At 43.5% G+C, this 23776-nt stretch overlaps 1 protein-coding gene and 1 pseudogene across 2 annotated transcripts in view; one reads left to right on the top strand and one right to left on the bottom strand.

The window, feature by feature from the left end:
- Window positions 1–9217: 9217 nt before the first annotated feature.
- LOC128596606 (60S ribosomal protein L15-like) lies at window positions 9218–15600 on the top strand (annotated as a pseudogene).
- A 1191-nt stretch (window positions 15601–16791) lies between these two features.
- The window catches only part of LOC128595905 (zinc finger protein 420-like), a 30376-nt gene continuing 23391 nt past the window's right edge, over window positions 16792–23776 (bottom strand). For both annotated transcript variants that reach the window (XM_053605064.1, XM_053605065.1), the window contains exon 4: window positions 16792–20333. In XM_053605064.1, the coding sequence (XP_053461039.1) occupies window positions 18403–20333 (1931 nt within the window). In that variant the 3' untranslated portion in view covers window positions 16792–18402. The remainder of the gene's footprint in view (window positions 20334–23776) is intronic.

The following is a 23776-nucleotide window of genomic DNA, read 5'->3' as shown; positions in this document are numbered from 1 at the left end:
TCTGCAGGGCTCTTGGTTCCCTCCACCCATCCCAGCCTTGGGCCTTAGCCCCCACCAACTGCACTGCCTCACCAGCCTTATCACCGCCCCCTCCCCTGATTGCAGTGCTCAGCAGAGGCTACTTTAGCCCACTCCCATGGATCTTGGCAGACGCGGGCAGGAAGGTGTGGTGGCCCCTGAAGGCCCCTGCTGAGCTCTCCTGTGCCTTAACTGTACTCCCCATGTGTAATGTACATCCTTATTTTTCCCTCAAAAATTTGGGCAAAAAAGGAGTGCATCATACATGGCAAAATAGTGTAAACTTTCTCATTTACAAATTAGTAATACTGGCATGGTATTTCTTAGTTACACTGTGAGGGTTAAATACATTTATGACCTTTAGAACAGTAGCTAGTATTGGAAGTGTTCGAAGTGAGAGCTGCTTTTATTATTTATTTATTTATTTTTTTTTTTTTGAGACAGAGTCTATATCACCCTCCTTAGGTGTCATAGCATCACAGCTCACAGCAACATCAAATTCTTGGGCTTAAGCGATTCTCTTGCCTCAACCTCCCAAGTAGCTGGGACTACAGGTGCCCACCACAATGCCCAGCTGTGTTTTTGTTGTTATTGTTTGGCAGGCCCAGGCTGGGTTCGAACCCACCAGCCCCAGTGCATGTGGCTGGCACATTAACCACTGAGCTACGGGCTCTGAGCCTTTACTATTTTCATAATTGTGCATTATGACAGGGCATGTGAAAGGAAGGCCTTATACGTGCAGTGGCTATAGGAACATCTTACATCATCTTTAATTTTTTTTGATGTTAATTCCTTTTGGAGAAAAAAATTTTTATTCATAGCTCATCCTTTTGTCTTCCAGGGGATTCATAATATAAAGAAACCCAGTAGACTAAAAGTTGTTTGAAGTGAGGTCAAGAGGAAGATTTAGATGATTTATTAAAATTTTAACAAACAAGACATGCCAAGCTCTCTGATCTCTATAGAGAGTTAGAAAGTAATACAGTGTTAGCCAAAATCCTTTTCTCCGCTAGGAAATTTAAAAGCTACCAGTATAAATAAATTTCATATTAAAAAGGAAGGCAAATTGCCATTAGAAATGAATGATAAAGACAACACTACATGTTGAAATTTGTAGGATGTCAACAAAGCTATGCTCGGGGAAAAAATTAACTTTTAATATGTGTAGAAAACAGGGATGATTAAGGGCCAGGATTCACTCTTGACTTTGGTGTATTACTTATTCCTAGTAGAGTCCCAGTAAACTTTTGATCAAAGGAATGATGCTTTGCATCTGATCATAGGTATGACAGTCCTGGGCCCAGACCTGAGCATATCATATCAGTAAATGGGCTTCAGTTAAATTTTCTTTCTTAACAAAATAGGAGGAAATGTTTTTCTTAGATACAACATGTATATCTGTGTGATACCTGGAGCTGTGACCATTTTACAACCAAAGGGTCAGGAAGCTGAGATGGACACTGGGGATAGGTTGGAATTACCTGTATCCTTGACATTCTTAATCTGATGAAACAATTTGGAACTGCCCTTTCCCTGGACTTGTATGAAATAAGAAACTCCATGCATTTTTTGTAAGTTTATATTCAACTTTTATAATATATTTGGGTAATGGAAAATTATCACTTGAGAAAATATTTTCACATATATACACATTCAACTTTTAATTTAGCAAAATGATAAAATGCTCGTATTTATATTCACCTTTTTGTGGTATATCTGATATTGTAGAAAAGAATTATTTTCTTAAATATTAAATGTATAATTGAAATTATACATTTAATGTGTGAAACACAAATGTGTGAAATTATTATTTACACATACTCAACTTTGATATGATAAGATGTAGGAACTATTTGTTTACATTTAGCATTATCTTATACCATATATTTATATTCAGCTTTTTTTTTTTTTCTTTTGAGACAGAGTCTCACTATGTTGCCTTCGGTAGAGGGCTGTGGCATCACTGCTCACAGCAACCTCAAACTCTTGGGCTCAAGCGATTCTTTTCCCTCAGCCTCCCAGTAACTGGGACTATAGGCGCCCACCACACGCCCAGCTTTTGTTGTTATTGTTGTCATTGAGCAGGACCTGGTTGGGTTCAAACCCACCAGCCCCGGTGCATGTGCCCAGCAGCCTAACCACTAAGCTACAGGGACCGAGCCATATATTTAGCTTTTTATAGTATGTCCGAAATTCTGAAAAAGTATTATTTTTCTGACTAAAGTAAGAACTAAGAAGTAACTGATTAAACAGCTACACCATATAATCCATCTAGTACCAAATTATCTTGGTGATTAAGTCTTCTACGTCTTTTAGATACAAAGAAATCTGGCTATGAGGCTTTTTACCCTTTTACCAAAGTTGAAAAAGTATAGCATACAAAATCAGGTGTCAAAAATAATCCATTGTACTTATGGTTAGTATCCCAATTAAAACAGCAAATCAAATCCAGCAGCCTGTTATAAGAATATAAGAAGTTATTTATCCAAAATGTTTACCACTTGGCCTGTCAGTTAATATATGAATATGGTGTTTAGACATTGGAGACTAGATGCTAAAATATCTATTCCCTACTGAAAGTAATAACTGAGAACTGGTACAACATATCCTAGTCCGCTGCTGTGAGGTCACTGTACTTGTACTTGTATACTTGATCATATCTCCTGGTCTATAGACATTCACAAAATTTGGAATAATCACCATCTAGTAGGTTCTGCTTCTACCCAAAAGTATAATAATAAATATATATATATATATATATATATATTTTTTTTTTTTGTAGAGACAGAGTTTCACTTTATTGCCCTCGGTAGAGTGCCATGGCATCACACAGCTCACAGCAACCTCCAACTCCTGGGCTTAGGCGATTCTCCTGCCTCAGCCTCCCGAGTAGCTGGGACTACAGGCGCCCACCACAATGCCCGGCTATTTTTTTGTTGCAGTTTGGCCAGGGCTGGGTTTGAACCCACCACCCTCAGCATATGGGGCCGGTGCCCTGCTCACTGAGCCACAGGCTCCACCCAATAATAAATATTTTAATTAAGTGAAATGTAAACAATATACTATGTGGTAAACAAAATCAATTTTATGTAAATATCAGTTAACTCATTGGAGGATAATTTATAACAAAAAAATTTAAGCATCAAATTCTTTAAATGGGGAAATGAATACTAAGTTTTTTTCTGTATTGTTATATTTACTTTATTCTGTTCTTGAAAATTGTAAGTTTTCCAAGAGGAGAATTTGTACCTTTAGAAGAATTGGATTAATAAAACCAGGCAACGGTATGGGAAAATATTTTACAAAGACAATCCCTTGGCAATTGCAGTAACACCAAAAATAAATGAATGGGACATGACCAAGCTAAAAAGCTACTGTACAGCTAAAGGCATAAAAACTAAAGCAAACAGACAACCTGCAGAAAGGAAGAATTTGCATGCTACAAATCTAACAATGAGGGGATAACTAAAATCTACTGAGAACTCAAACTAATCAAAAGAGCAAACCCATTTATAGGTGGACAAGAGACATGACCAGAACCTTCACTGAAGAAGACAGATGAATGGTGGAAAGAAAAGAAAAAATGCATATTGTCCCTAATCATCAGAGAAATGCAAATCAAAACCACCTTGAGATACTACCTAACCCCAGTGAGAAAAGTGCACATCACAAAGACTCAAAGCTGCAGATACTGGTGTGGATGTGGAGAGAAGGGAATATACAGATCAGCAGTGTCTTGAGGAGGGTCATTAAAGTATCTCCTGCTGCTTTAGAATGTATATTCTTTCACTGTTCTTGAAAGTGGATATTCTTAGGCTGGCCATTTTCTGAAACTTACGTTAAAGTGGACTGCAGTTGCCTGGCAGTGCAGAGCTGGGGCCTTATTTCCTTCAGTAGGTACTGGCTCAAAAAGCCTTTGATCGATAAACATACCTAGCTGTTTCTGTAAGAACTAAAAACTTCATTCAGAACTCCCAAGGGCTCTTGGAAAGGTCAGTGACCTCAGAGTTCAACTTAAGCACAGAGCTAGAGGTTTTTTTGTTTTCTCTACTTCAGAAGAAAGGCTAAGACTGAATGGTGAGAACATCACCAGAAGACCCTCCAGCCTGAGTGTGTGTGCTCTCACCCTCTGCACACAGAGTGGGGAAGGCCATGTGCTGGCAGTAGCCTGAGGAACCATCAGAAGACAGTGCCACTGTGGAAGGCTGCCCTTCCGCTGGGCAATGTCCAGGGCCCTCTCAGCTCTCCAGGGCTTCACTTTTGTGGCCCTGCCCTCTGCATCCTCAAGACTGTACCTCCACGGGACATCCCCTTGAAGAACCATACCCTTTCACCCAGGTGCCACTCTCACCTGGGTCCCATTTTATTAGCAAACTCTGGACAGCTTCTTGATATTATATCTCCTCCTGCACAGCTCAGTTCTCTGCTTTCCTTTGTGGTAGAGCAAACATCCTAAAAGGCTATGTGCCCTTCTTGTAGGCCCTTCCTACTACAACCCTTACCCCTGATGACCCAGCCTCTCTGCTTCCTGAGCAGCGGTGAGTATGGTCCACAACTGCCTGCAAGAATGTCCCCCTGACCCTGCCCTCTCCTGCTTGTCCTCACTCTGGTTCCCCTATATCCCATCTCCGTTACCTTTGACCATGGCTCTCAATATAAGAGAGAACACACTTGTGGGTGGTGCCTGTGGCTCAGTGGGTAGGGCACCAGCCCATATACCCAGGGTGGCGGGTTTGAACCCAGCCCCAGCTAAACTGCAACAAAAAATAGCCAGGCATTGTGGCGGGTGCCTGTAGTCCCAGCTACTTGGGAGGCTGAGGCAGGAGAATCACCTAAGCCCAGGAGTCAGAGGTTGCTGTGAGCTGTGACGTCACAGCACTCTACCAAGAGCGATAAAGTGAGACTCTTAAAAAAAAAAAAAGTACACACTTGTGTACTTTCCAAAGCACACTTTGGTTTGTCTTCTGCCCACTTCAGTTGCCAAGTTGTCATCTTTCAACTCCAGACCCCCTTTCTGTGCTGTTTACAGTGCTGGAATCTGCAGTCTTCACTGCTCTGCCAGCTGGAGCCTCTGGTAGCCCTTCTGTAGGGGCACTGGGGAAAGACTCAGGGTGAGGAGTCAAAGGGCTCTGCTCTTTCCTTTCCTGTGGGAGACACTTCAGAGACACTGCCTTGCTCCCCAGTCTCTGTAGAACCCTGTTTCCAGGTTCTGCAGCTCCAGCAAGCTGTGCTCTCTCAGAGATCCTGGGCCAGGTCCTCTAGGACCCCTCCAGTTCAGATGCCAACAGAGCTTCGCCTCAAAGGTCAGAATTCTGGTTTGCTGGGATCTTCCTCTAAGCTTTCGAATTTTTTTTTTTTTTAAGACAGTCTCATTTTGTCACCCTCAGTAGAGTGCTATAGCGTCACAGCTCACAGCAACTTCAAACTCTTGGGTTTAAGAGATGCTCTTGCCTCAGCCTCCCAAGTAGCTGGGACTACAGGCAACCTCCACAATGCCCAGCTATTTTTTTAGAGATGAGGTCTTGCTCTGGCTCTGGCTCTGGCTCTGGCTCTGGATACAGCTGGTCTCCAACTCATGAGCTCAGACAATCCACCTACCTCGGCATCCCAGAGTAAGCTTCTGAATTTGATTTGTTTCACCCTCTTCCTTTTGTTTCCACAGCCCAACTAATGGCAGCTGAAGTTGCTGCTCCTTAGGGTTCTTTTCAGTTATACCTGGTCACCCAAGCTTCACGTGTGCACATGCTTGCTTTGTCTGAACTCTGCCCCCAGTGGGAAGAGGGACCCAGGTGTTCACATTGCTGTTTCTCCAGTACCTAGAAAAGTTTGCAGCTGGACTCGATGCCTGTTCTATCCCAGAATGGATCAGGTGGATGAGCTCACCAGTCATTCTGGGTCACTAATGCTCCTGAGCAAGTCCTGCTGTCTTCATTCTCTGTTATACACTGAACTTGGGTTTTTAAGTCTAGTTCTGTCCTTTAGAAAAATTGGGTACCAGTTACACATCAGCCCATGGGACATGGCCCCAAAATACATGGGGCTTGAGGAAGGCACTGGGAGTGGGACAGTCTCCTGGCCAGCATAGAGATGTTTTGCTGCCTGTACTCAAGCCCCCAAGCAACTGCATGCCTTAATGAGACAAGATCAGTGGCTAGTTAGCAAGCAGGTGTTATACTTTGGATATCTGTGGTGCAACAGGGTGGGAGTCGAGCCTGTGGGGAAAGAGCACGGAGTCCTAGGACATGGCCCCCCACCACACCTGTTGAATATTCCTTCAATAAAAGGCCACAACAGAGGTTACTCAGGTCTCTCCTTGCACCTATGGGAAGCCCATCTCTTGCAGGCTTGTACCTTGCATCCGTGTCCTGGCTCTTTTTATCTGCGCGGTGATGGGGTGCCACAGCGGGCTCTGACTGGTATTTCCAGCCCAGCTCCCTTAGAGGACCACCTTCTCTCTGCAGGTGCTGCCGAACAACCGCGAACTATCTGGTAGGCTCAGGTTCCACAAGAGGCGGGACACACACATTAGTGAATTATTTTATTAGCTGACCCCTGCCCTGGGGTCTCTGAGGACCTCAGGTGCCTCAACGGCCACACGACCTCTTGCTGCATTTCATCCTTACTAGCCTTGAGGAGAGTACATGTGACCATGAGGGGATGAAAGGGAGGATGGAGGGAGCGTCGTCTTCTTTTACCTCTGCCAGATCCGTAGAGAACATTATCCCCACAACTGCCATGAAGCTGGGCGATCACGCAGAAGCGATCCAGAACTCTACTGCAAAAGGTCCCGAGAACTGAACGGTTGAGTTCTGGCCCTCGGTCCCGCCGCAGCCTCTTTCACGCTCCCAGACACCCCGCTGGTATCTGGGTCTCCATCCACTTGGCACCTCTCTCCTTGACGCTCAAAAGGCTCTTTGGCCGCCAACCCTGACTTCCGCAGCCCGGCTGCCCTCGCCACTGCGCACGTGCCTGTGACGCGTCTGGGCACCTGCCTGCGGTCACAGTGACACCAGCGTGGTTGCCTAGGGACCGCGTCACGGGGAAGCGGGAGCCTTTTATGGCGGAGTATGGGTGTTGGGCTGCTGCCTGCACTTGAATCCCTTAGAGAAGGGCCGACCAGGATGGAGAAACGTCATGGAGGCTGCTGGGACCCACTGTGGGATCCATCGCTGCCTCCCGCCTGCCTGGTGGGGGTGGATATGATTCTGCCTGAACGCTGTGGGGATCTGGAGGGCCGGACTGACCATGTGACCGTGGGCTGCTCTGTTCCAAAGGGGGGGGCCCCGCAGCGGCCAGACGACCGCAGCCTCAGGAGGCGCCAGTATGAAACTGTTTTCCTCTGTGCGCGTGTGAGTGTGTATCTCTCTTGGACACGCACAGAGGACAATGCGTGTCCTCTGACAGAAGGGGAGTCCAGTGGGAGGTCTCTGCCTGGGGCACCCTAGCGGAGCCTCTTGGGAGTCACCTTTCCTCTCCTGAGCCCCTACTGTGTCTGAGCGCCAGCTGTGTACAGTCCGAGTGAAATATGCTTTCCCTGAGGCTCCTGTTTGGGTTTGTGACGGCCTGGTGACCTGGGGCGCTGACTTGGAAGCACAGGGGTAGAAAGAACCCCACCCGCCTGCAGTGGGAGGGATTGCTTTCCCCAGTGTTGGAGTACCAGGTCACAGTTCATGACAGAAACATCGGGAGGAACTTCTGCGGGCGTGCAGAAGTGGATGAGACAGAGGTCAAGGAAGAGGAGGCTCTCTGAGTTCCCCCTTTCCTCTGATGCTGGGCTTTGCCCTCCCTGTGGCCCAGTGATTGGGCAGCAGAGCTTACGGCCGGGCCCTTGTGCTTCCATCCAACGGCGGTCTTTCTGGCTGGTCCCCCACTTTGCTCTCCTTGACTCACCCACATCCACGTGGCAGAGGGGAGTGATTTCTCCAACCTGGGATCCAGCCTGTGCAGGTCCTCCATCTTTTGTCTGGAATCTCCTTCGTGGATCTAGAGTCACAGGCGTCCTCGAACTATGGCCCGCGGGCCACATGAGGTGGTGTGATTGTATTTATTCCCGGTTTGTTTTTTTTTACTTCTAAATAAGATATGTGCAGTATGCACAGAAATTTGTTCATAGTTTTTTGTTTTTAAACTATAGTCCGGGCGTCCAAAGGTCTGAGGGACAGTGAACTGGCCCCCTGTTTAAAAAGTTTGAGGACCCCTAGGTCACTTTTCTCTTTCTGGTTCAATGTAACCTGCAGACTTCGTCCATGGCATTCCTGGGGATCCTTCATGAAGTTTGCTTCTGTCCACTTTCTGCCTAGTGCTGGCGCACGTGTGATTAGCACATGGATCTTGCTTTGCCGGCGTGGGGCCTACAGGGGGAGCCTGGGTGTCAATGCCCAATCAGAGCGCTGCATGATTCCCATTGGAGGAGACTGAGTCCTGGGTGGCTGGCCTTTGCCTTCTAAGCAATGTGCTGCTGTGCTTTCTATCCTGTATGCTTTCCTTTTCGTTGATGGTGGTAGGCACTTAGTCCTTGTGTTGCTGGGGGCAGGGCTATGGCGCCTGGGTGCTACGGCAAAATTCTTTGGTGGCCAGTTTTCACTGTGTGGAAGAAGGGACTCGGGATTGGGTGGGTGCAGTTGGGGGAGGGGGTGTTGGAGTGTTCTGAGTTGTGGCAGGTGTGGCTGCTGCTTGCACTTGTCAGAGAACTTTTTAGCCTCTGGCAAAATTCCTTGAACTTGTCTAGGACCCTAGCCCAGAGTTTCTGTGGTGCCAGGAATGCTGGGCTTTTCCTTCTCTTTCCTGGGGCCTTCAGTGCCCCTGGGAAACCCACGAGTTTCCACTGTTGGTCTGGAAATAGCCTAGATCTGCTTCTGGAATATCTGACTCTCTCCCACTGACCTCCAGGGACGCTATTTCCTGGCATCACCTTTGCACACTCTTGCCCTGGGCTTTCATTGATTCCTCCTAAGCTGAGCAGCGGTGGGGCCAAGCTAGAGCTCTGGGGCTTTCAGAACAGGGCCAGGTTGCGTAGGACCAGGTCCCCAAGAGGTAGTAGACACATGCATGGGTCATTGGATTTTCTGATGACCATCTGATCTTGGCCTGCCTTGGGCACTCTGGGGACCTCAGGTACCTGATCGGCCACATACCTCCTTGCCACATTTCATCCTCCCCAGCCTGTGAGCACATTCATGTCTACATTCTCCACGCCGAAATGGGATCCCAAAAGGACTCCGACTGTTCAGCCACTGCGGTGAGGCCAGGCCTCCACTCGGAAGCCACCCGGAGCTCTACTGCAAAAGATGCTGAGAACAGGATCGTTGAAGTGGGGCCCTTGGTCCACCACAGCCTCCTTCACGCTCCAGACACCCCACCAGTATCTGAGTCTCCATCCCTTGGCATTTCCCTCCTGGACCCGCAAAAGACTCTATGGTCACCAAACCTTACTTGGGCAAGTCCCAGCCGCCATGACTGCTCATGTGCTTGTCATGCGTCTGGCACCTGCCTGCTGTCACAGTGACACCAGCACAGTTGCCTAGGGACCGCATCCCTGAGTCTTGGGGAGCAGGAACCTTCTGTGACCAAGCGTGGGTGTCGCACATTGAATTCCTTGGAGGCCCGGGATCCCAGGAGGGGCGGAGCACTGACCGGGATGGAGAAACACTGTGGATGCCTCTGGGATCCACCACAGAAGTGGAATCTATAATCCATCTCTGCCTCCCGCCCGGGGAGTGGGGGTGGCTGTGACTCACTCTGGACGTTGTGGGGACCTGTGTGGTCGTGGGCTGCTCTGCTCCTGAGTGGGCATCACCGCAGGGGGTGGAACACCATAGCTTCCCATGTGACCGTGTCTCCTGGTCATTGTTCTGTGTGTGTGTTTATGAGAGAGACAGAGAGAAGGGAGTCTGGTGGGAGGAATGATTTGGAGGCACTGCAGGGGGACCACTTGGGAGTCAGCTGTCCCCCTCCTGAGCCCATGTGTGTCTGAGCTCTGGCTGTGCACAGTCCGAGTGAAATGTGCTTTCCCTGCGGCTCTTGTTGGAGTTTGTGAAGGCCTGGCTGAGCTGTTGGGCTTTAGATGGACTTGAAGGGATAGGAAGAACCGCCCCAGAGGGAGAAACGGTTTTCCCTAATATTGAAGGAGCAGGTCTCACAATTTGTGACAGAAACATCAGGAGGAACTCCTGCGGTGTGCAGGAATGGAAGAGAAGTCAAGAAGAGGAGGCTCTCTGAGTTCCCCCTTACCTCCGGTGCTGGGCTTTGCTCTCCCGTGGCCCAGTGATTGGGCAGCAGAGCTTATGGTGGGGCCCTTGTGCAGTCTTTCTGGCTGGTCCCCCACTTTGCTCTTCTTGACTCACCACATGGCAGTGAGGAGTGATTTCTCCAACCTGCGTTCCTCCCTGTGGCAGATCCTCCATCTTTTGTTGTCTAGAATCTCCTTCATGGGTCTAGACTTTCTCCTTCTGGTTCAGTCTTATCGGAGTTTGTCCATAGCATTCCTGGAGATCCCTTTCATGAAGGTTTCCTTGTCTACACTTCCTTCTTACCAATAGGGCACAGGTGATTATCATGCAGACTTGGCTTTCCACGCCTTGCTTCAGCAAGGAAAGGCCTCAGTCTCAATGCCTCATGTAGAAAACTGTGTGATCCATATCGCATGAGGTGGAGCCCAGAGTGGCTGGCTTTGATTCAAACACGTGATGTTTTCTTTCATCTATACTTTTTCTGTTTTGCTGAGGCAGTGGTAAGGAGCCTGGGTAGGAGCACAGTCTTTTGACTGCTTGTTTTTACTCTGAAGAGAGCAGAGTTTAGGTGGGTGCAGCTGCTGTGGAATATTATGTTCCCTGTTGTTGAAGGGGGGATGTTGGTGCTTCTCAGTACTATTGCCTTTGGGCAAGATTTCCCAACTTGCCTAGGATCCCAGCAGAGGGCATGTGTGGTACCCCAAGTATGGTTTGCTTTTCTTTGGCTGTCCTGGGACCTTCGGTACCCCTTGGAAGCAGACCTGTGGTTCTTGAGTCTTGGAATAGCCCAGTCCCGCTTCTGAAACATGTGCTTCTCACCATCTGTCCTTCTGGGATGCAATTTCCCCGTGTGCCCCATCTCTGGTCACCTTGGGCCTCACTCAGACTTGCCTGTCTCTGTGATTACTTCTCCTGTGGATTTGTTTCCCTGAATGTTGCATATCCCAAAACCTGGAGGGCTGGACTACCTGTGTTGTGGTCTGCTCTTTTGACATTTCCAAACCCAGATCTGGTGTGTAGTGTTGCTCTCTACACAGACATTGAGCATTTTCAAGAGGGAAAGTTCTTATTGGAGCTCTAGACATGTGCTGGGAGAGTGAGGTGAGGACTGTGTGGTACCCTCCTTTATGAACAATAGGGTCTGTGGGGTTTCTGGAAGTGAAAATAACTAATGGGTGAGTGAAGTGAACATAATTTTGCATTTGAGTTGTATTGCAGGGAGAAATCATCTAGCATATTCTTGGTGTGAACAAAAATGCAGGTAAGTTCCTCCTAATGTGACGACTTTAATATTACGGCGAGCTAGGAAACATTTTTTGTTCTTTTAGCCTTGTGCATGGGCTCTCTGAGTGGTTGGGCACAATATATGGTAGATTATTGTTTGTCTTTTGATGATAGACAGTTCCTGGAAGGCTGTGTAGTTATCTTGTCAGTGCAAGGAGGTTCTGCCGTTTCTGGGATGGAAATTCAAAAGGCAATAAATGGTTACAAATTTCTGGTCAGCAAATTTTACTGGCCTAGGAACTTGAAACGTAGGGAAGCATATGAAAGCTGTAGATGTTTTCTTTCTCATGGAGCCGGTTGCACCAATGGGGCTTTCTCCCAGGTGTCAGAAGCCACCTGTCAAGGTGTTTGTGTCTTTCTGTAGCATTGTTTGGTGTGTGTGTGTGGTGTGTCCTAGGAGAAATGTGTTATGCATCCCCGGTGGGCTTATTTCAAGTTGTCTTTCCCTCTGGTGTGCCCCTGCCTGTTTTGGCTTGACCTGTGTGGCCAATTATGTTTTCCTTGTGGTTACTGTTGGAGTTTGTGTTGTAAAGGTCTTTGTGAGCTGGAGGGGGAGGGCTGATTTGGACTGGCAGGGGTAAGAATAACTTCCTCGGTGGAAGGGACTGGTTTTCCTAACATAAGAGGACTATGTCACAGTTGATGACAAAAACCTGAGGAAGAACTCATGCTTTGCATACAGATTTGTAGACTGATGTCGAGGAAGGCAAGGCTCTTTCCATTCCCCCCTTTTAATGATGTTTATATGTACCTTCCCTATAGTCCAATGATAGAGAGCGTATCATAGGGATAGTGTCTTTCAAACCCTTCACTCACATCCATGTGCAGTGGGTAGTGGTTTCCCCTGCATGGGCTACAACCTATATTAGGATCTCCATCTTTTATTGTCTAGAACCTTCTTCATGGGCTTAGACTTTTCTTTTTCTGTGTCTGTTATCAGTATAATACATTTCTCAGCTCATTCGGGACAGCATTCTTGAGGATCCTTTTCATGAATGAATTTTCCTTTTCTTTCTTCAGCTAGGGCAAGGTTGATGATCACAGAGATTGGGCTTTTCATGCCGTGTGCCAACAGGGGTACCCTTGGTCTCAGTGGCCAATCTGAGCACTACTTAAGTTAAATAGTAGGAGCTGTAGTTCACTTTGGCCTTTCTCATCTACTAGACAATGTGTCACATTTTTTTCTATTTTTATTCAATCTCAAACTTTTATCTCTGATTTTATGAGGTCCTATTTCCTATTGTTTTTGTCTGGTGAACCTGTCCTTGTGGGTGGTTTCAATGTTGACCTTTTGTGATTTTTCTTCATTGTAATTTATTTTGTTTGCTAGGGCCTATGTGATTTTGATCCTTGTCTTGGATTTAAGAGCAGTCTAGAGGCCTACCTTTAGCCCTGAAATCTACCATTACTTACCTGTCTAATGTGGCTGAGGTCTGGTTAATGTGAGTGCAGAACAGCTAGTGGTCAACCCCACTCTTTTCTTTTTCGAGACAGAGCCTCAAGCTGTTGCCCTGGGTAGAGTGTCCACAGCTCACAGCACCCTCCAACTCCTAGGCTTAAATGATTTTCTTGCCTCAGCTTCCCAAGTAGCTGGGACTACAGGTACCCACCACAACACCTGGCTATTTTTTTGGTTGTAATTGTCATTGTTCTTTGGCAGGCCTGGGCTGGATACAAACCCTCCATCTCTGGTGTATGTGGCTGGAGTCTTAGCTGCTTGAGCTACAGGCACCGAGCCAACCCCACCCTTTTCTGTTGTCCTGAGTAACCTCACTTCCTGGTGTTTAACTTGACTCAACTGGTCATAGTGATGGCATTAGCAGTGACCTTTTTTCTTACTTACCTCAGTAGTTACCCTTGACATGTTTCATCCATGAACCCTCTGTGGTTACACATTTTTCTGGGCTTTGGTCTGCTTCATCCAGGAAGTTGAGCAGAAATCTGGGAGTTTTAGGAGTTGAGAAGGGCTGAGTAGGCTCAATTGTGCATGTGACTCTCTCTGTACGTTTTCCTCTCTGTTGTCCACAGGCTAGGATAATCTGTGTCCACATGTGGCATCTCTACTCATCTCCAACTTCTAATTTTTTTCAATCTTTATCTTCTATCACTCCAAAATCAACTCACCAGAAAGAAACCTTTGCTATTCTCAAAGACACCAATATTATCAATATTGTTCAATAACTAATTCTCAAGCTTCATATTATGTAATCTGCCAAAGCTGATACCATTGAACCTCTTGTAATTCACTTACATTTGGCTTGTTAGATTCCAAACTTTGTTCATTTTCCTTCCATTGGTTCTCCATAGCTCCTTTTTTGTTCTGTTCAATTACCTTTGAACTTGTAAATGTTGAAGTGTTCTAAGAGTCAGTTCTTGATTATAAAAGACACAAAAACCCTCTCACTAAAATTGGAGGGTTTTCCATGTCTTTTGATGAAAAGACACTTAGCATTCCTGCTATACTTTATACTCTCTCTCTCTCTCTCTGCTCCAATAATCTAATCGTGCCTTACTTTTAACACGTATAGGCTCAGCTTAGCGTCCATAGCACAGTGGTTACGGCACTAGCCACATACACGGAGAGTGGAGGCTTCAATCCCACAGCCCAGCTAAACAATGACAACTGCAACAAAAATAGCCATGCATTGTGGCAAGCACCTGTAGTACCAGCTACTTGGGAGGCTGAGGCAAGAGAATCGCTTAAGCCCAAGAGTTTGAGGTTGCTATGAGCTGTGATGCCACAGCACTTTACTGAGGGTGACAAAGTGAGACTCTGTCTCAAAAAGAAAAAGAACAAAGAAGTAGAGGCACTGTCTACCAAATACAGTATTGAGGTTACATGCTAGAACATCAAAGGACTACTCAATTGTGGCTTAAAAGACACCTCAAGTTCAACATGTTCACAGTTGAACTCCCAGTCTTCCCCAAATGTGCTACAATAGAAGTTCACCCCCTTCTTGATGAAAATACTTTATTTCCAGATATTCAAGAAAAAAAACTTTGAGTCAGTCACCCTGACGTGTCTTTTACACCTGACACCTAAAAGCCAACAAATCTTCTAGTTTCATTGTATTTACCATACAATAAGTATGAAGTCTTTTTCCATCTAGTGGCAGCCATCAGGTGAGCATACAAGTACATCTAGGAGCTGTGGAGGAAAAAGCAGTCTGACAAGATATGCTTTCTTCTGAGGGTACGCTACTGGCAATACTGCCAGATCTCTTCACTCCACAAGGCTTCCCACACCACCTGGTCAGATAACAGACTGGAATACAAGGCTAAGCAAGGTTGTGTTATATACGGGATTTGTGTGTGGCCATGGTGGCCATAAACGCCCAGTTTCTAAGGGTGCAACCTATGGCAAGCCTGTGCAGCATGGTGTTAACCAGCTAAAGTTTGCTCAAAGCCTTCAGTCTGTTGTTAAGGAGCGAGCTGGACACCACTGTGAGGATCTAAGAGTCCTGAATTCTTACTGGGATGGTAAAGATTTGACATACAATTTTTTTGAGGTTATCCTCATTGATCCATTCCATAAAGCTATCAGAAGAAATCCTGACCCCTAGTGGATCACCAAACCCGTCCACAAAAACAGGGAGATTTGTGGGCTGACATCTGCAGGCTGGACCAGCCCTGGCCTGGCAAAGGGCCATAACTTCCACAACACTGTTGGTGGTTCCTGCTGAGCAGCTTGGAGAAGGCATAATACTCTCCAGCTCCACCATTACTGCTAATATAAGTAATGTCTATAAAATTCGTAACCTAATAATTTAGGACAGTAAAAAAAAAAACTAAAAATGAAACCAATGCTCATTATATCCATTGTTAACACCTGTTTCTAAGCCACATTAAGGAAAGTTTTAAAAAGGTACAATTTTATTATTATTTTTTTAGAGACAGAGTCTTACTTTGTTGCCCTCGGTAGAGTGCCGTGTCATCACATAGCTCACAGCAACCTCCCAACTCCTGGGCTTAGGCAATTCTCTTGCCTCAGCCTCCCAAGTAGCTAGGACTACAGGCGCCTGCCACAGCGCCCGGCTATTTTTTGTTGCAGCTGTTATTGCTGTTTAGCTGGCCAGGGCCAGGTTCAACTCACCAGCCTCAGTGTATGTGGCTGGCACAGAGCCTCTTATCCATTTTTTTTACAACAGCTACAATGTCAGAATGTGTCCTCTGCCTTTGTATGTATGGGCAATAGTCTCATTTCTTGTTCAGGTTGTTATTTTAAATTACATAAATGGCTTCATTTAAGGGGAAAGGGCTGGGTGCCAACCATCAGAGATGGCATCTCTTACAAACCAACATCTTCAGTTGTCGGTGAGTGGATGGCCTAACTCAACTCAGAATTTCTCTCTTTTAAAGAACATTACTGAAAGCAGCAAGAAACACATAAAACACACATTCTGAATTACTCCTGTCATTTCCTTTAGCATTACAGTCTCAACTGGCATAAAGCCTGCCTTGTAATACTGAGAAACAATGACCAAATGTCCTGCCTATAAAAATAAGAATCTTCTTGTTTCTAGTCTGATCTGAATATATCCTTATTCTCAATGGCATATTTGAGATTTCTATTACCCATAACACCCCAATGCTAGGTACAAAATTATATATGCTTAACAGAACTTTAAAGGCATCAATGTTTCATTTCATTTGAAGAAATACAAGAGGCAAGCATACCAGAGCTAGTATGGCTATTCAACAATCTCTTAACACTCAGATACCACCCTCAAAATCTCTATGAGAGTATCATAGCTACAGCTGATACATCCACACTGTAGATATGGAAAAAAGGCCAGGTAGGAAAAATGGAATTTTTTAATGTCCTACTTAATAGATAGCACTTCTATCTTGTTAACCTACCAGGAAGGCTGAGGTAATTTCTCAGCTGAGAATTCAGTCACTAAGGAAATATAGACACTGCTTAGGAAAAAAAGTTTCTGACACAATCTCTCATCATTTTTCATTTAAAAACTCTAATTTCAGGTTTCATTTAGTTTATTTATAAAGCAGTAAAATTCAAGCTTTAAAATTTTTCCTAGATTTGTTAGATTTTTATCTTAGACTTCGTGACAAATCACATCACACTTCTCCCAACTTCTCTAATGGCTGTAATTCAATAATCAAATCGACTCAACACCTGTAGCTCAGATGGTAGGGTGGCAGCCACATACACAAGGGCTGGCAGGTTGAGAACCCAGCTCAGGGCCTGGCAAACAACAATAACAAAAATAGCCGGGCATTGAGGCTGGTGCCTATAGTCCCAGCTATTCAGGATGCTGAGGCAAGAGAATTGCTTAAGCCCAAGAATTGGAAGTTGCTGTGAGCTGTTATGTCACGATACTCTACTGAGGGCAACATAGTGAGACTGTCTCAAAAAATAAAAAAAATTAAATCTAGGTTACTTTACAGTGTGAATGGATGTTTCAGTTCTTGTGGACCCCAACCTTGGATGGGAGATGGCGCTAAGAAAGAAAAGACCCTCACACACAGACTTAATGCATAAAAGCCTGAGAGCTCAGAGTGGCATACGCAACCTCTGCTGCCTGAGGGCAAGTCAAGATTATGCAGCCCCTGCTCAGTCCACTGGCTCCTTTTATTGTGCTCCAAACAAGTACACATGGGCAAAAATGCAAGCAGAGTGGTTAAGATAAAAGATGCTCATCCCCAAGAACAGAGAGCAAATGGTAAACAGTTGACTAAGCAAAAAATATAAGCTATGGAAAGTTTTGAAACAGCCATATAATGTATGGGAGGCAGGTATGGAGGAGAATAAGCTCTCTCTTGTTCTAACTTCCTTAATCTAAAACTGTCGATCTGGAGTCCAAAGGTCTCTGCCTGCCCTGAATCTTATTGGTGCAAGCTGTTTTTCCTGCTTGGTGCTTTCCTGTTTTCCCTTAGGCGCCCCATGCATGCTTTGCCCTGTAGTGAGAGGGCTTTCAGGGAAGACAGCCTGTTAGTGCTGTGCCTTCACAAATTTGCATAACAGCTATGTCACATTCATTATAGCATACTGCGAGCCCTACCCAAATGATCTGGGTTAGTGTTAATGATTTCTCAGTGTTCTTTACAAACACAGTCCTCTCCTCTCATGCAAATTCTCTAAACACTAATGAAAATGATAGCCAATATTTCTGATATGTCAAGGCACTGTTTGTTCTAAAAGATTTTACATGTAATAACTCACATAATACTTCCAAGAATCTAATATGTAGTATTAAAGGTATTAAGTCTATCTTACAAATGATTAAGCCAAAGTGAATTATCATGACATATATAACAGAAAATCAAATGGTAGGAAAAAGAGAATGTTGAAAAAGAACTGCTGTGGTTAACAGCCTTCCAGCATTTATTATATATATTTTTTTCTTTCTTTCTTTTTTTTTTCTTTGAGACAGAGCCTCAAGCTGTTGCCCAGGGTAGAGTGCCATGGCATCACAGCTCACAGCAACCTCCAACTCCTGGGCTCAAGCAATTCTTCTGCCTCTGCCACTCAAGTTGCTGGGACTACAGGCACCTGCCACAATGCCTGGCTACTTTTGTTTGTTGCAGCCGTCATTGTTGTTTGGCAGGCTCAGGCTGGATTCGAACCCACCAGCTCAGGTGTATGTGGCTGGCACCCTAGCCACTTGAGCCACAGGTGCCAAGCCTGCATTTACTATATTAACAGAATTATTCTCATTTGGTAATTTAATAGGTTTCTAATAATGATAGGCTTCTCTACATGGATTACCTGAACATTTTCTTTCCCCTATATAAATTCTCTGATGACTTATTTGGAGCAAATCTTCTCCCATATTCACATTCGTGAGAATTCTTTGCTGATAATGAACCAGAGAAAGCTCTATACAATGATTCTATAAAATCAGATAATTCACATATAAACTTGCGAGCCATTACTAATGTCAATCCTACATTCCTTATATTCAAAAGATTTCTGATTGATATGAATTCTCTGATGTTGAGTTAGTTGTGAACCACAAGTAAAGGCCTTCCCACATTCCTTGCATGAATATGGTTTAATACCAGTATGAATTCTCAGATGTCGAGAAAGATGTGAGCTCTGGGTAAAGGCCTTTCTACAGTATTTGCATTCATAGGGCTTCTCACCAGTATGGATTCTCTGGTGTAGAGTAAGTTGTGAACCACGACTAAAGGCCTTTCCACATTCTTTACATTCATAAGGTTTTTCTCCAGTGTGAATTTGCTGATGTTGAGTCAGTTGTGAACCACGAATAAAAGCCTTCCCACATTCTCTACACTGAAATGGTTTTTCACCAGTATGAATTCTCTGATGTTGTATAAGTAGTAAACCACGAGCAAAGCCCTTCCCACATTCATTACACACATAAGGTTTCTCACCAGTATGAAGTCTCTGATGTTGAGAAAGATGTGAACTCTGAGCAAAGGTCATTCTACATTCATTACATTCATAAGGCTTCTCACCAGTATGAATTCTTTGATGTTGAGTAAGCTGTGACCCACGAATAAAAGATTTACCACATTCCTTACATTCAAAGGGTTTCTCCCCAGTGTGAATTCTCTCATGTTGAGTAAGTTCTGAGCCACGACTGAAGGTTTTTCCACATTCTTTACATTCATATGGTTTCTCACCCGTGTGAATCCTTTGATGCCGAGTAAGGAGTGAGCCACGATTAAAGGCCTTTCCACATTCCTTACATCGATAAGGCTTCTCACCAGTATGTATTCGCTGATGTTGGGTAAGTAGAGAGCCATGACTAAAGCTCTTTCCACATTCCTTACATTCATAGGGCTTTTCATTGGTATGAATTCTCTGGTGTTGAGTTAGTTGTGAACCACGGATAAAGGCCTTCCCACATTCTTCACATTTGTAGGGTTTTTCACCAGTATGGATCCTCTGATGTTGCACAAGCAGTGAGCCTCGAAAAAAAGCTTTTCCACATTCTTTACATTCAAATGGTTTTTCCCCATTATGAATTTTCTGATGTTGAGAAAGATGTGAGCTACAAATAAAAGCTTTCCCACACTGCTTACATTCATAGGGTTTCTCACCAGTATGAGTTCTCTCATGGAGGACAAGTTTTGAATTCTGTGTAAAGACCTTTCTACATTCTTTACATTCATAGAGCTTCTCTCCTGTATGAAGTCTCTGGTGCAGGGTAAGCTGTGCTTTCTGAGTAAAGGCCTTCTCACATTCTTTGCATTCGTAAGGTTTCTCACCTGTATGGGATTTTTGATGTCGGGTGAGTTGTGAGCTACGAATAAAGGCTTTCCCACATTCTTTGCATTTATATGGTTTTTCACCAGTATGAATTCTATGATGTAAAATAAGTTGTGAGCTTTGAGTAAAGGCCCTCCCACATTCCGTGCACACATAGGGTTTCTCTCCAGTATGAAGTCTCTGATGAAGACTGAGTTGTGAATCACGACTAAAGGCCTTCCCACATTGCTTACATTCATAGGGTTTTTCACCAGTATGAATACTCTGATGTTGAGTTAGGTGTGATGCTTGTCTGAAGGCTTTCCCACATTCCTCACATTTATAGTGTTTCTCTGCAGAATGATATCTTCGGTTTTGAGATAAATAAGTATGCTGGTTGAAAGTGGATATTTTGTTACACGTGATCATCCCTTGCATTAAATATTCTTTCTGAAAATCTTGTTGCTTCTCTACCTTGCCTTTGATTTCCAAATAATCTGTGAAGTTGGGCTCATCAATATTACTGTTTTCAAGTCTATTGGACATTTCCCATTGGGATAATTCTATTTCATAAATGTCCTTTTTTGGAGATAAGTCCTTATTTGCATACCTTAAAGGCAAGTCTGAAAAATAAGAGAATATATTTTAAAAAGGGAAATAGAACATCCATATCAGAGACAAAAAAAAATAGGGAAATATTACTCATAATAACAGGCATACATAAGTGTTTAAAATATAGTTTAATATGAACCTTTCACATCATAACTTACTGATATCTACCTTTCACATCACAACTTACTATACATACAGTTTTATAAAGTAATACCTTGTATTCTATTTTATATTATTCTATTCCTTTCTACATTTCATTTCTCACACCCACACACCCAGTCAAAAACCACTATAGGGATTGCATGGTGCAGTGATGTTTCAACCTAGAGTTAAAAAAAATATATTTGTTTAGAACAATCTGATACTGCCATGTAAAAAAAGCACTTTAGAGTTCAGAGAATAATGAAAATTCACCTGATAAGACAATGGAAGACATTAAGAAAAATTTTAAGTCAGTGTTTCTTAATCTTTCGTGGGGATCAAAACCACCTAGGAGGCTTTTTAAAATTATAGATGTCAAGATACTGCACTAGAAGCAGAAAAAGTGAACCAGAAGAAAACCATGAGCATCTCTACTTTCAATACTTTTGACCAATCAATTCAGATTTCTGTTCAGATCATGATTTACTGTACCTGATTATAACTTTTTAATACCTTCCAACTGAAACAATAAAATCCACATTCTTCCATGCTTATGACCCCCTGCAATAGTCTGTTTCCTGCTTATGTATCTGATTTCCCTCTTGTATTTTCTTAGTTTTGCTCATGATTTATTAAATGAGCTTCTTTTCAATGCTGAAAAAGTTACAAGGCTTTATCCAACTTATGTTTAGGGCATAGTCTATCTCTTTGGAAAGCTCCATATAAGACTAGCTTTGTATAAATGTGTATAAGGAAAAAGCTTGCTTTTTCTCATTCTTCATGTCTCAATTTAATCCTCTGTTCCTAAATCATGAACATGCATTTCTGGTAATTTAAACCAACATATACAAATTGGGCAAATTATACAAGATACCTGACTGAAGACATGGGAAAGTTAACATAGAAATGAAGTTGACAGGTTCAAACTTAAAAATCACTCAAAGTGAAAGGGATGAGTATAAGATGAATCTACTTTTCCACTCATGGAAGACTTAACAATTCTAGGAAAGGCGCCGGAAAGGCTATGTTAACCACTGTGATAAAAATGTGTCAAATGGTCTATGAAGCGAGTGTATGATGCCCCATGATCATATCAATGTATACAGTTATGATTTAATAAAAAAAAAAAAACAATTCTAGGAAAGGCAATTAAAAGGAGAAGAAACTGGGGCAGCACCTGTGGCTCAAAGGGGTAGGGTGCCGGCCCCATATGCCGGAGTTGGCGGGTTCAAACCCAGCCCTGGCCAAAAACTGCAAAAAAAAAAAAAAAGAGAAGAAACTAAGCAGTGTTTTGGACTATTTTATAGGTTTGGCAATGGTAATGGAGAACCATGAACTCTCCATACTTTGGGTACAATGAGGAATAAAGGAGAAAGGAGAGATAAGCATGGAGAGAGACTGAAGCCACAATCATCTGAAATACAAAAATTTGAATTAAGGTAACTTAAGACTGCTTCTCATCCTTATTTGAGATTTATTATGTCATCCAAGGCCTCAGATTACTTTGTAATTTTTCTTTGCATGTCTACAACTCAGTAAAAACCTAGTGAATGAGGCAGAAGGCAACCTAACTGAAAAACAGAACATATAAAAGAAACAGACTGATAAGGACTCAAGTCACTTATCCAATGGTAAGCAACATCACTATGATTCTATCATTCTTAAACATCTGTGCTGTTCTTTTGTAATTAAATCATCTTCCCACCAGGGTAGATGCCTCAAAACCATTAATCTGTGGCTTCCTCATCACTTCCTTAAGAATGGAAACAAGGGCAGCACCTGTGGCTCAAAGGAGTAGGGCACCCACCCCATATGCTGGAGTTGGCAGGTTTAAACCCAGCCCCGGCCAAAAACTGAAAAAAAAAAAGGAAACAAAAGAACATTCATACTAATTCTGTGATCATACATACCTCTCCACATGCCTCCCCTCTAGCGTACTGCTTCCCAGGTAAATGGCTCTCTGTAGCTGTCTTTAATAAGGCTAACTCTATGTATTTACCCTGTAGGACTATATCATTTTCTAGGCATTAATAAGGATCTAAAACATAATGAAAGGTTTCTATAATCTTAAAGAATGTTGGAGAAGAAAAAAGCAATTATTTAATATAAGGATAGGGGTTAGCAGTAGTAAAGTTCTAGGAATTCTATAAAAAATATTTTAGTTGGAAAGACAGATGAAGAAACAGAACACAAAGAAATCTTATACACTGCTGTTGGGAATGCAAAACAGTACTACCACACACACACTAAAAAACTTGGTAACTTCTTATAAAGTTAAACATTCATTTATCATTTGATCCAGTAGTCATATTAGTAGGTATTTACACTCATGTTGACACAAATGTGTGCACACCAAAAATCATACCAGCTTCATCCATAATTGTCCCAAATGGGAAGAACAAGTCTCTCAAAAAATAAATGAGTCAACAACCTTTGGTACTTCCAGATACCACAACACTACTCATCAATAATACAAAGTATTGATTTGTGCAACAATATGGATAAATTTAAATATATTTTCTAAGTAAAAAAAGCAATGCAAAACTACAAGGATGAAAAATGGTAGTTTTCATAGGTTGGGGAAGGTGGGAAGGGGTTGACAAAAAAAAAAGAACGAGATTTCGGGGAGTAAACTTTTTTTTTTGGAGGCAGAGTCTCATTCTGTCACTCTGGGTAGAGTGCCAGGGCATCAAAGTTCACAACAACCTCAAACTCTTTGGCCCAAGCAATCCTCTTGCCCCATCCTCCCAAGTAGTGGGGACTATAGGTACTCACCACAATGCCCAGCTAGTCTTTCTATTTTTAGTAGAGATGAGTTCTGGCTATTGCTCTGCCTAGTCCTGAACTTCTGAGCTCAAGCAATCCACCTGCTTTGGCCTCCCACAGTGCTAGAATTACAGATTTGAGCCATCATGGTGACAGTGGGTGATACATGAATGATGAAAGAGATTTCTGGAAGAACACCAATAAATGTTGGGTTAAATATGACAATCTTCCTTTGAAAAATATAGACAAGCTTAATTAAGAAAAAGACCAGAGGGGCCACAATGAAATATAGAAACTAAAATGGTGAACATACTCTGCAATTGAGCTATCCCTAGGACATCTGCTGGCTTCAAGTTACCTAAGCTGGAATCTTTTTTAAACAGCTTTATTTAGGTTTATTGACATACAATAAACTGCACATATTTAAGTAAACAATTTGAAAAGCTTTGATGGGTCTGTACCCATGAAACTGTCATCACATGGAGACAGTGAATTTATCCACTACCTTCAAAATAGACCCACTTTAACTTTTTTTTTTTTTTTTTTG

This window comes from Nycticebus coucang, chromosome 10 (assembly GCF_027406575.1).
Source record: "Nycticebus coucang isolate mNycCou1 chromosome 10, mNycCou1.pri, whole genome shotgun sequence".
NCBI lineage: Eukaryota > Metazoa > Chordata > Mammalia > Primates > Lorisidae > Nycticebus > Nycticebus coucang.
This window is presented reverse-complemented; position numbering and strand designations above follow the sequence as displayed.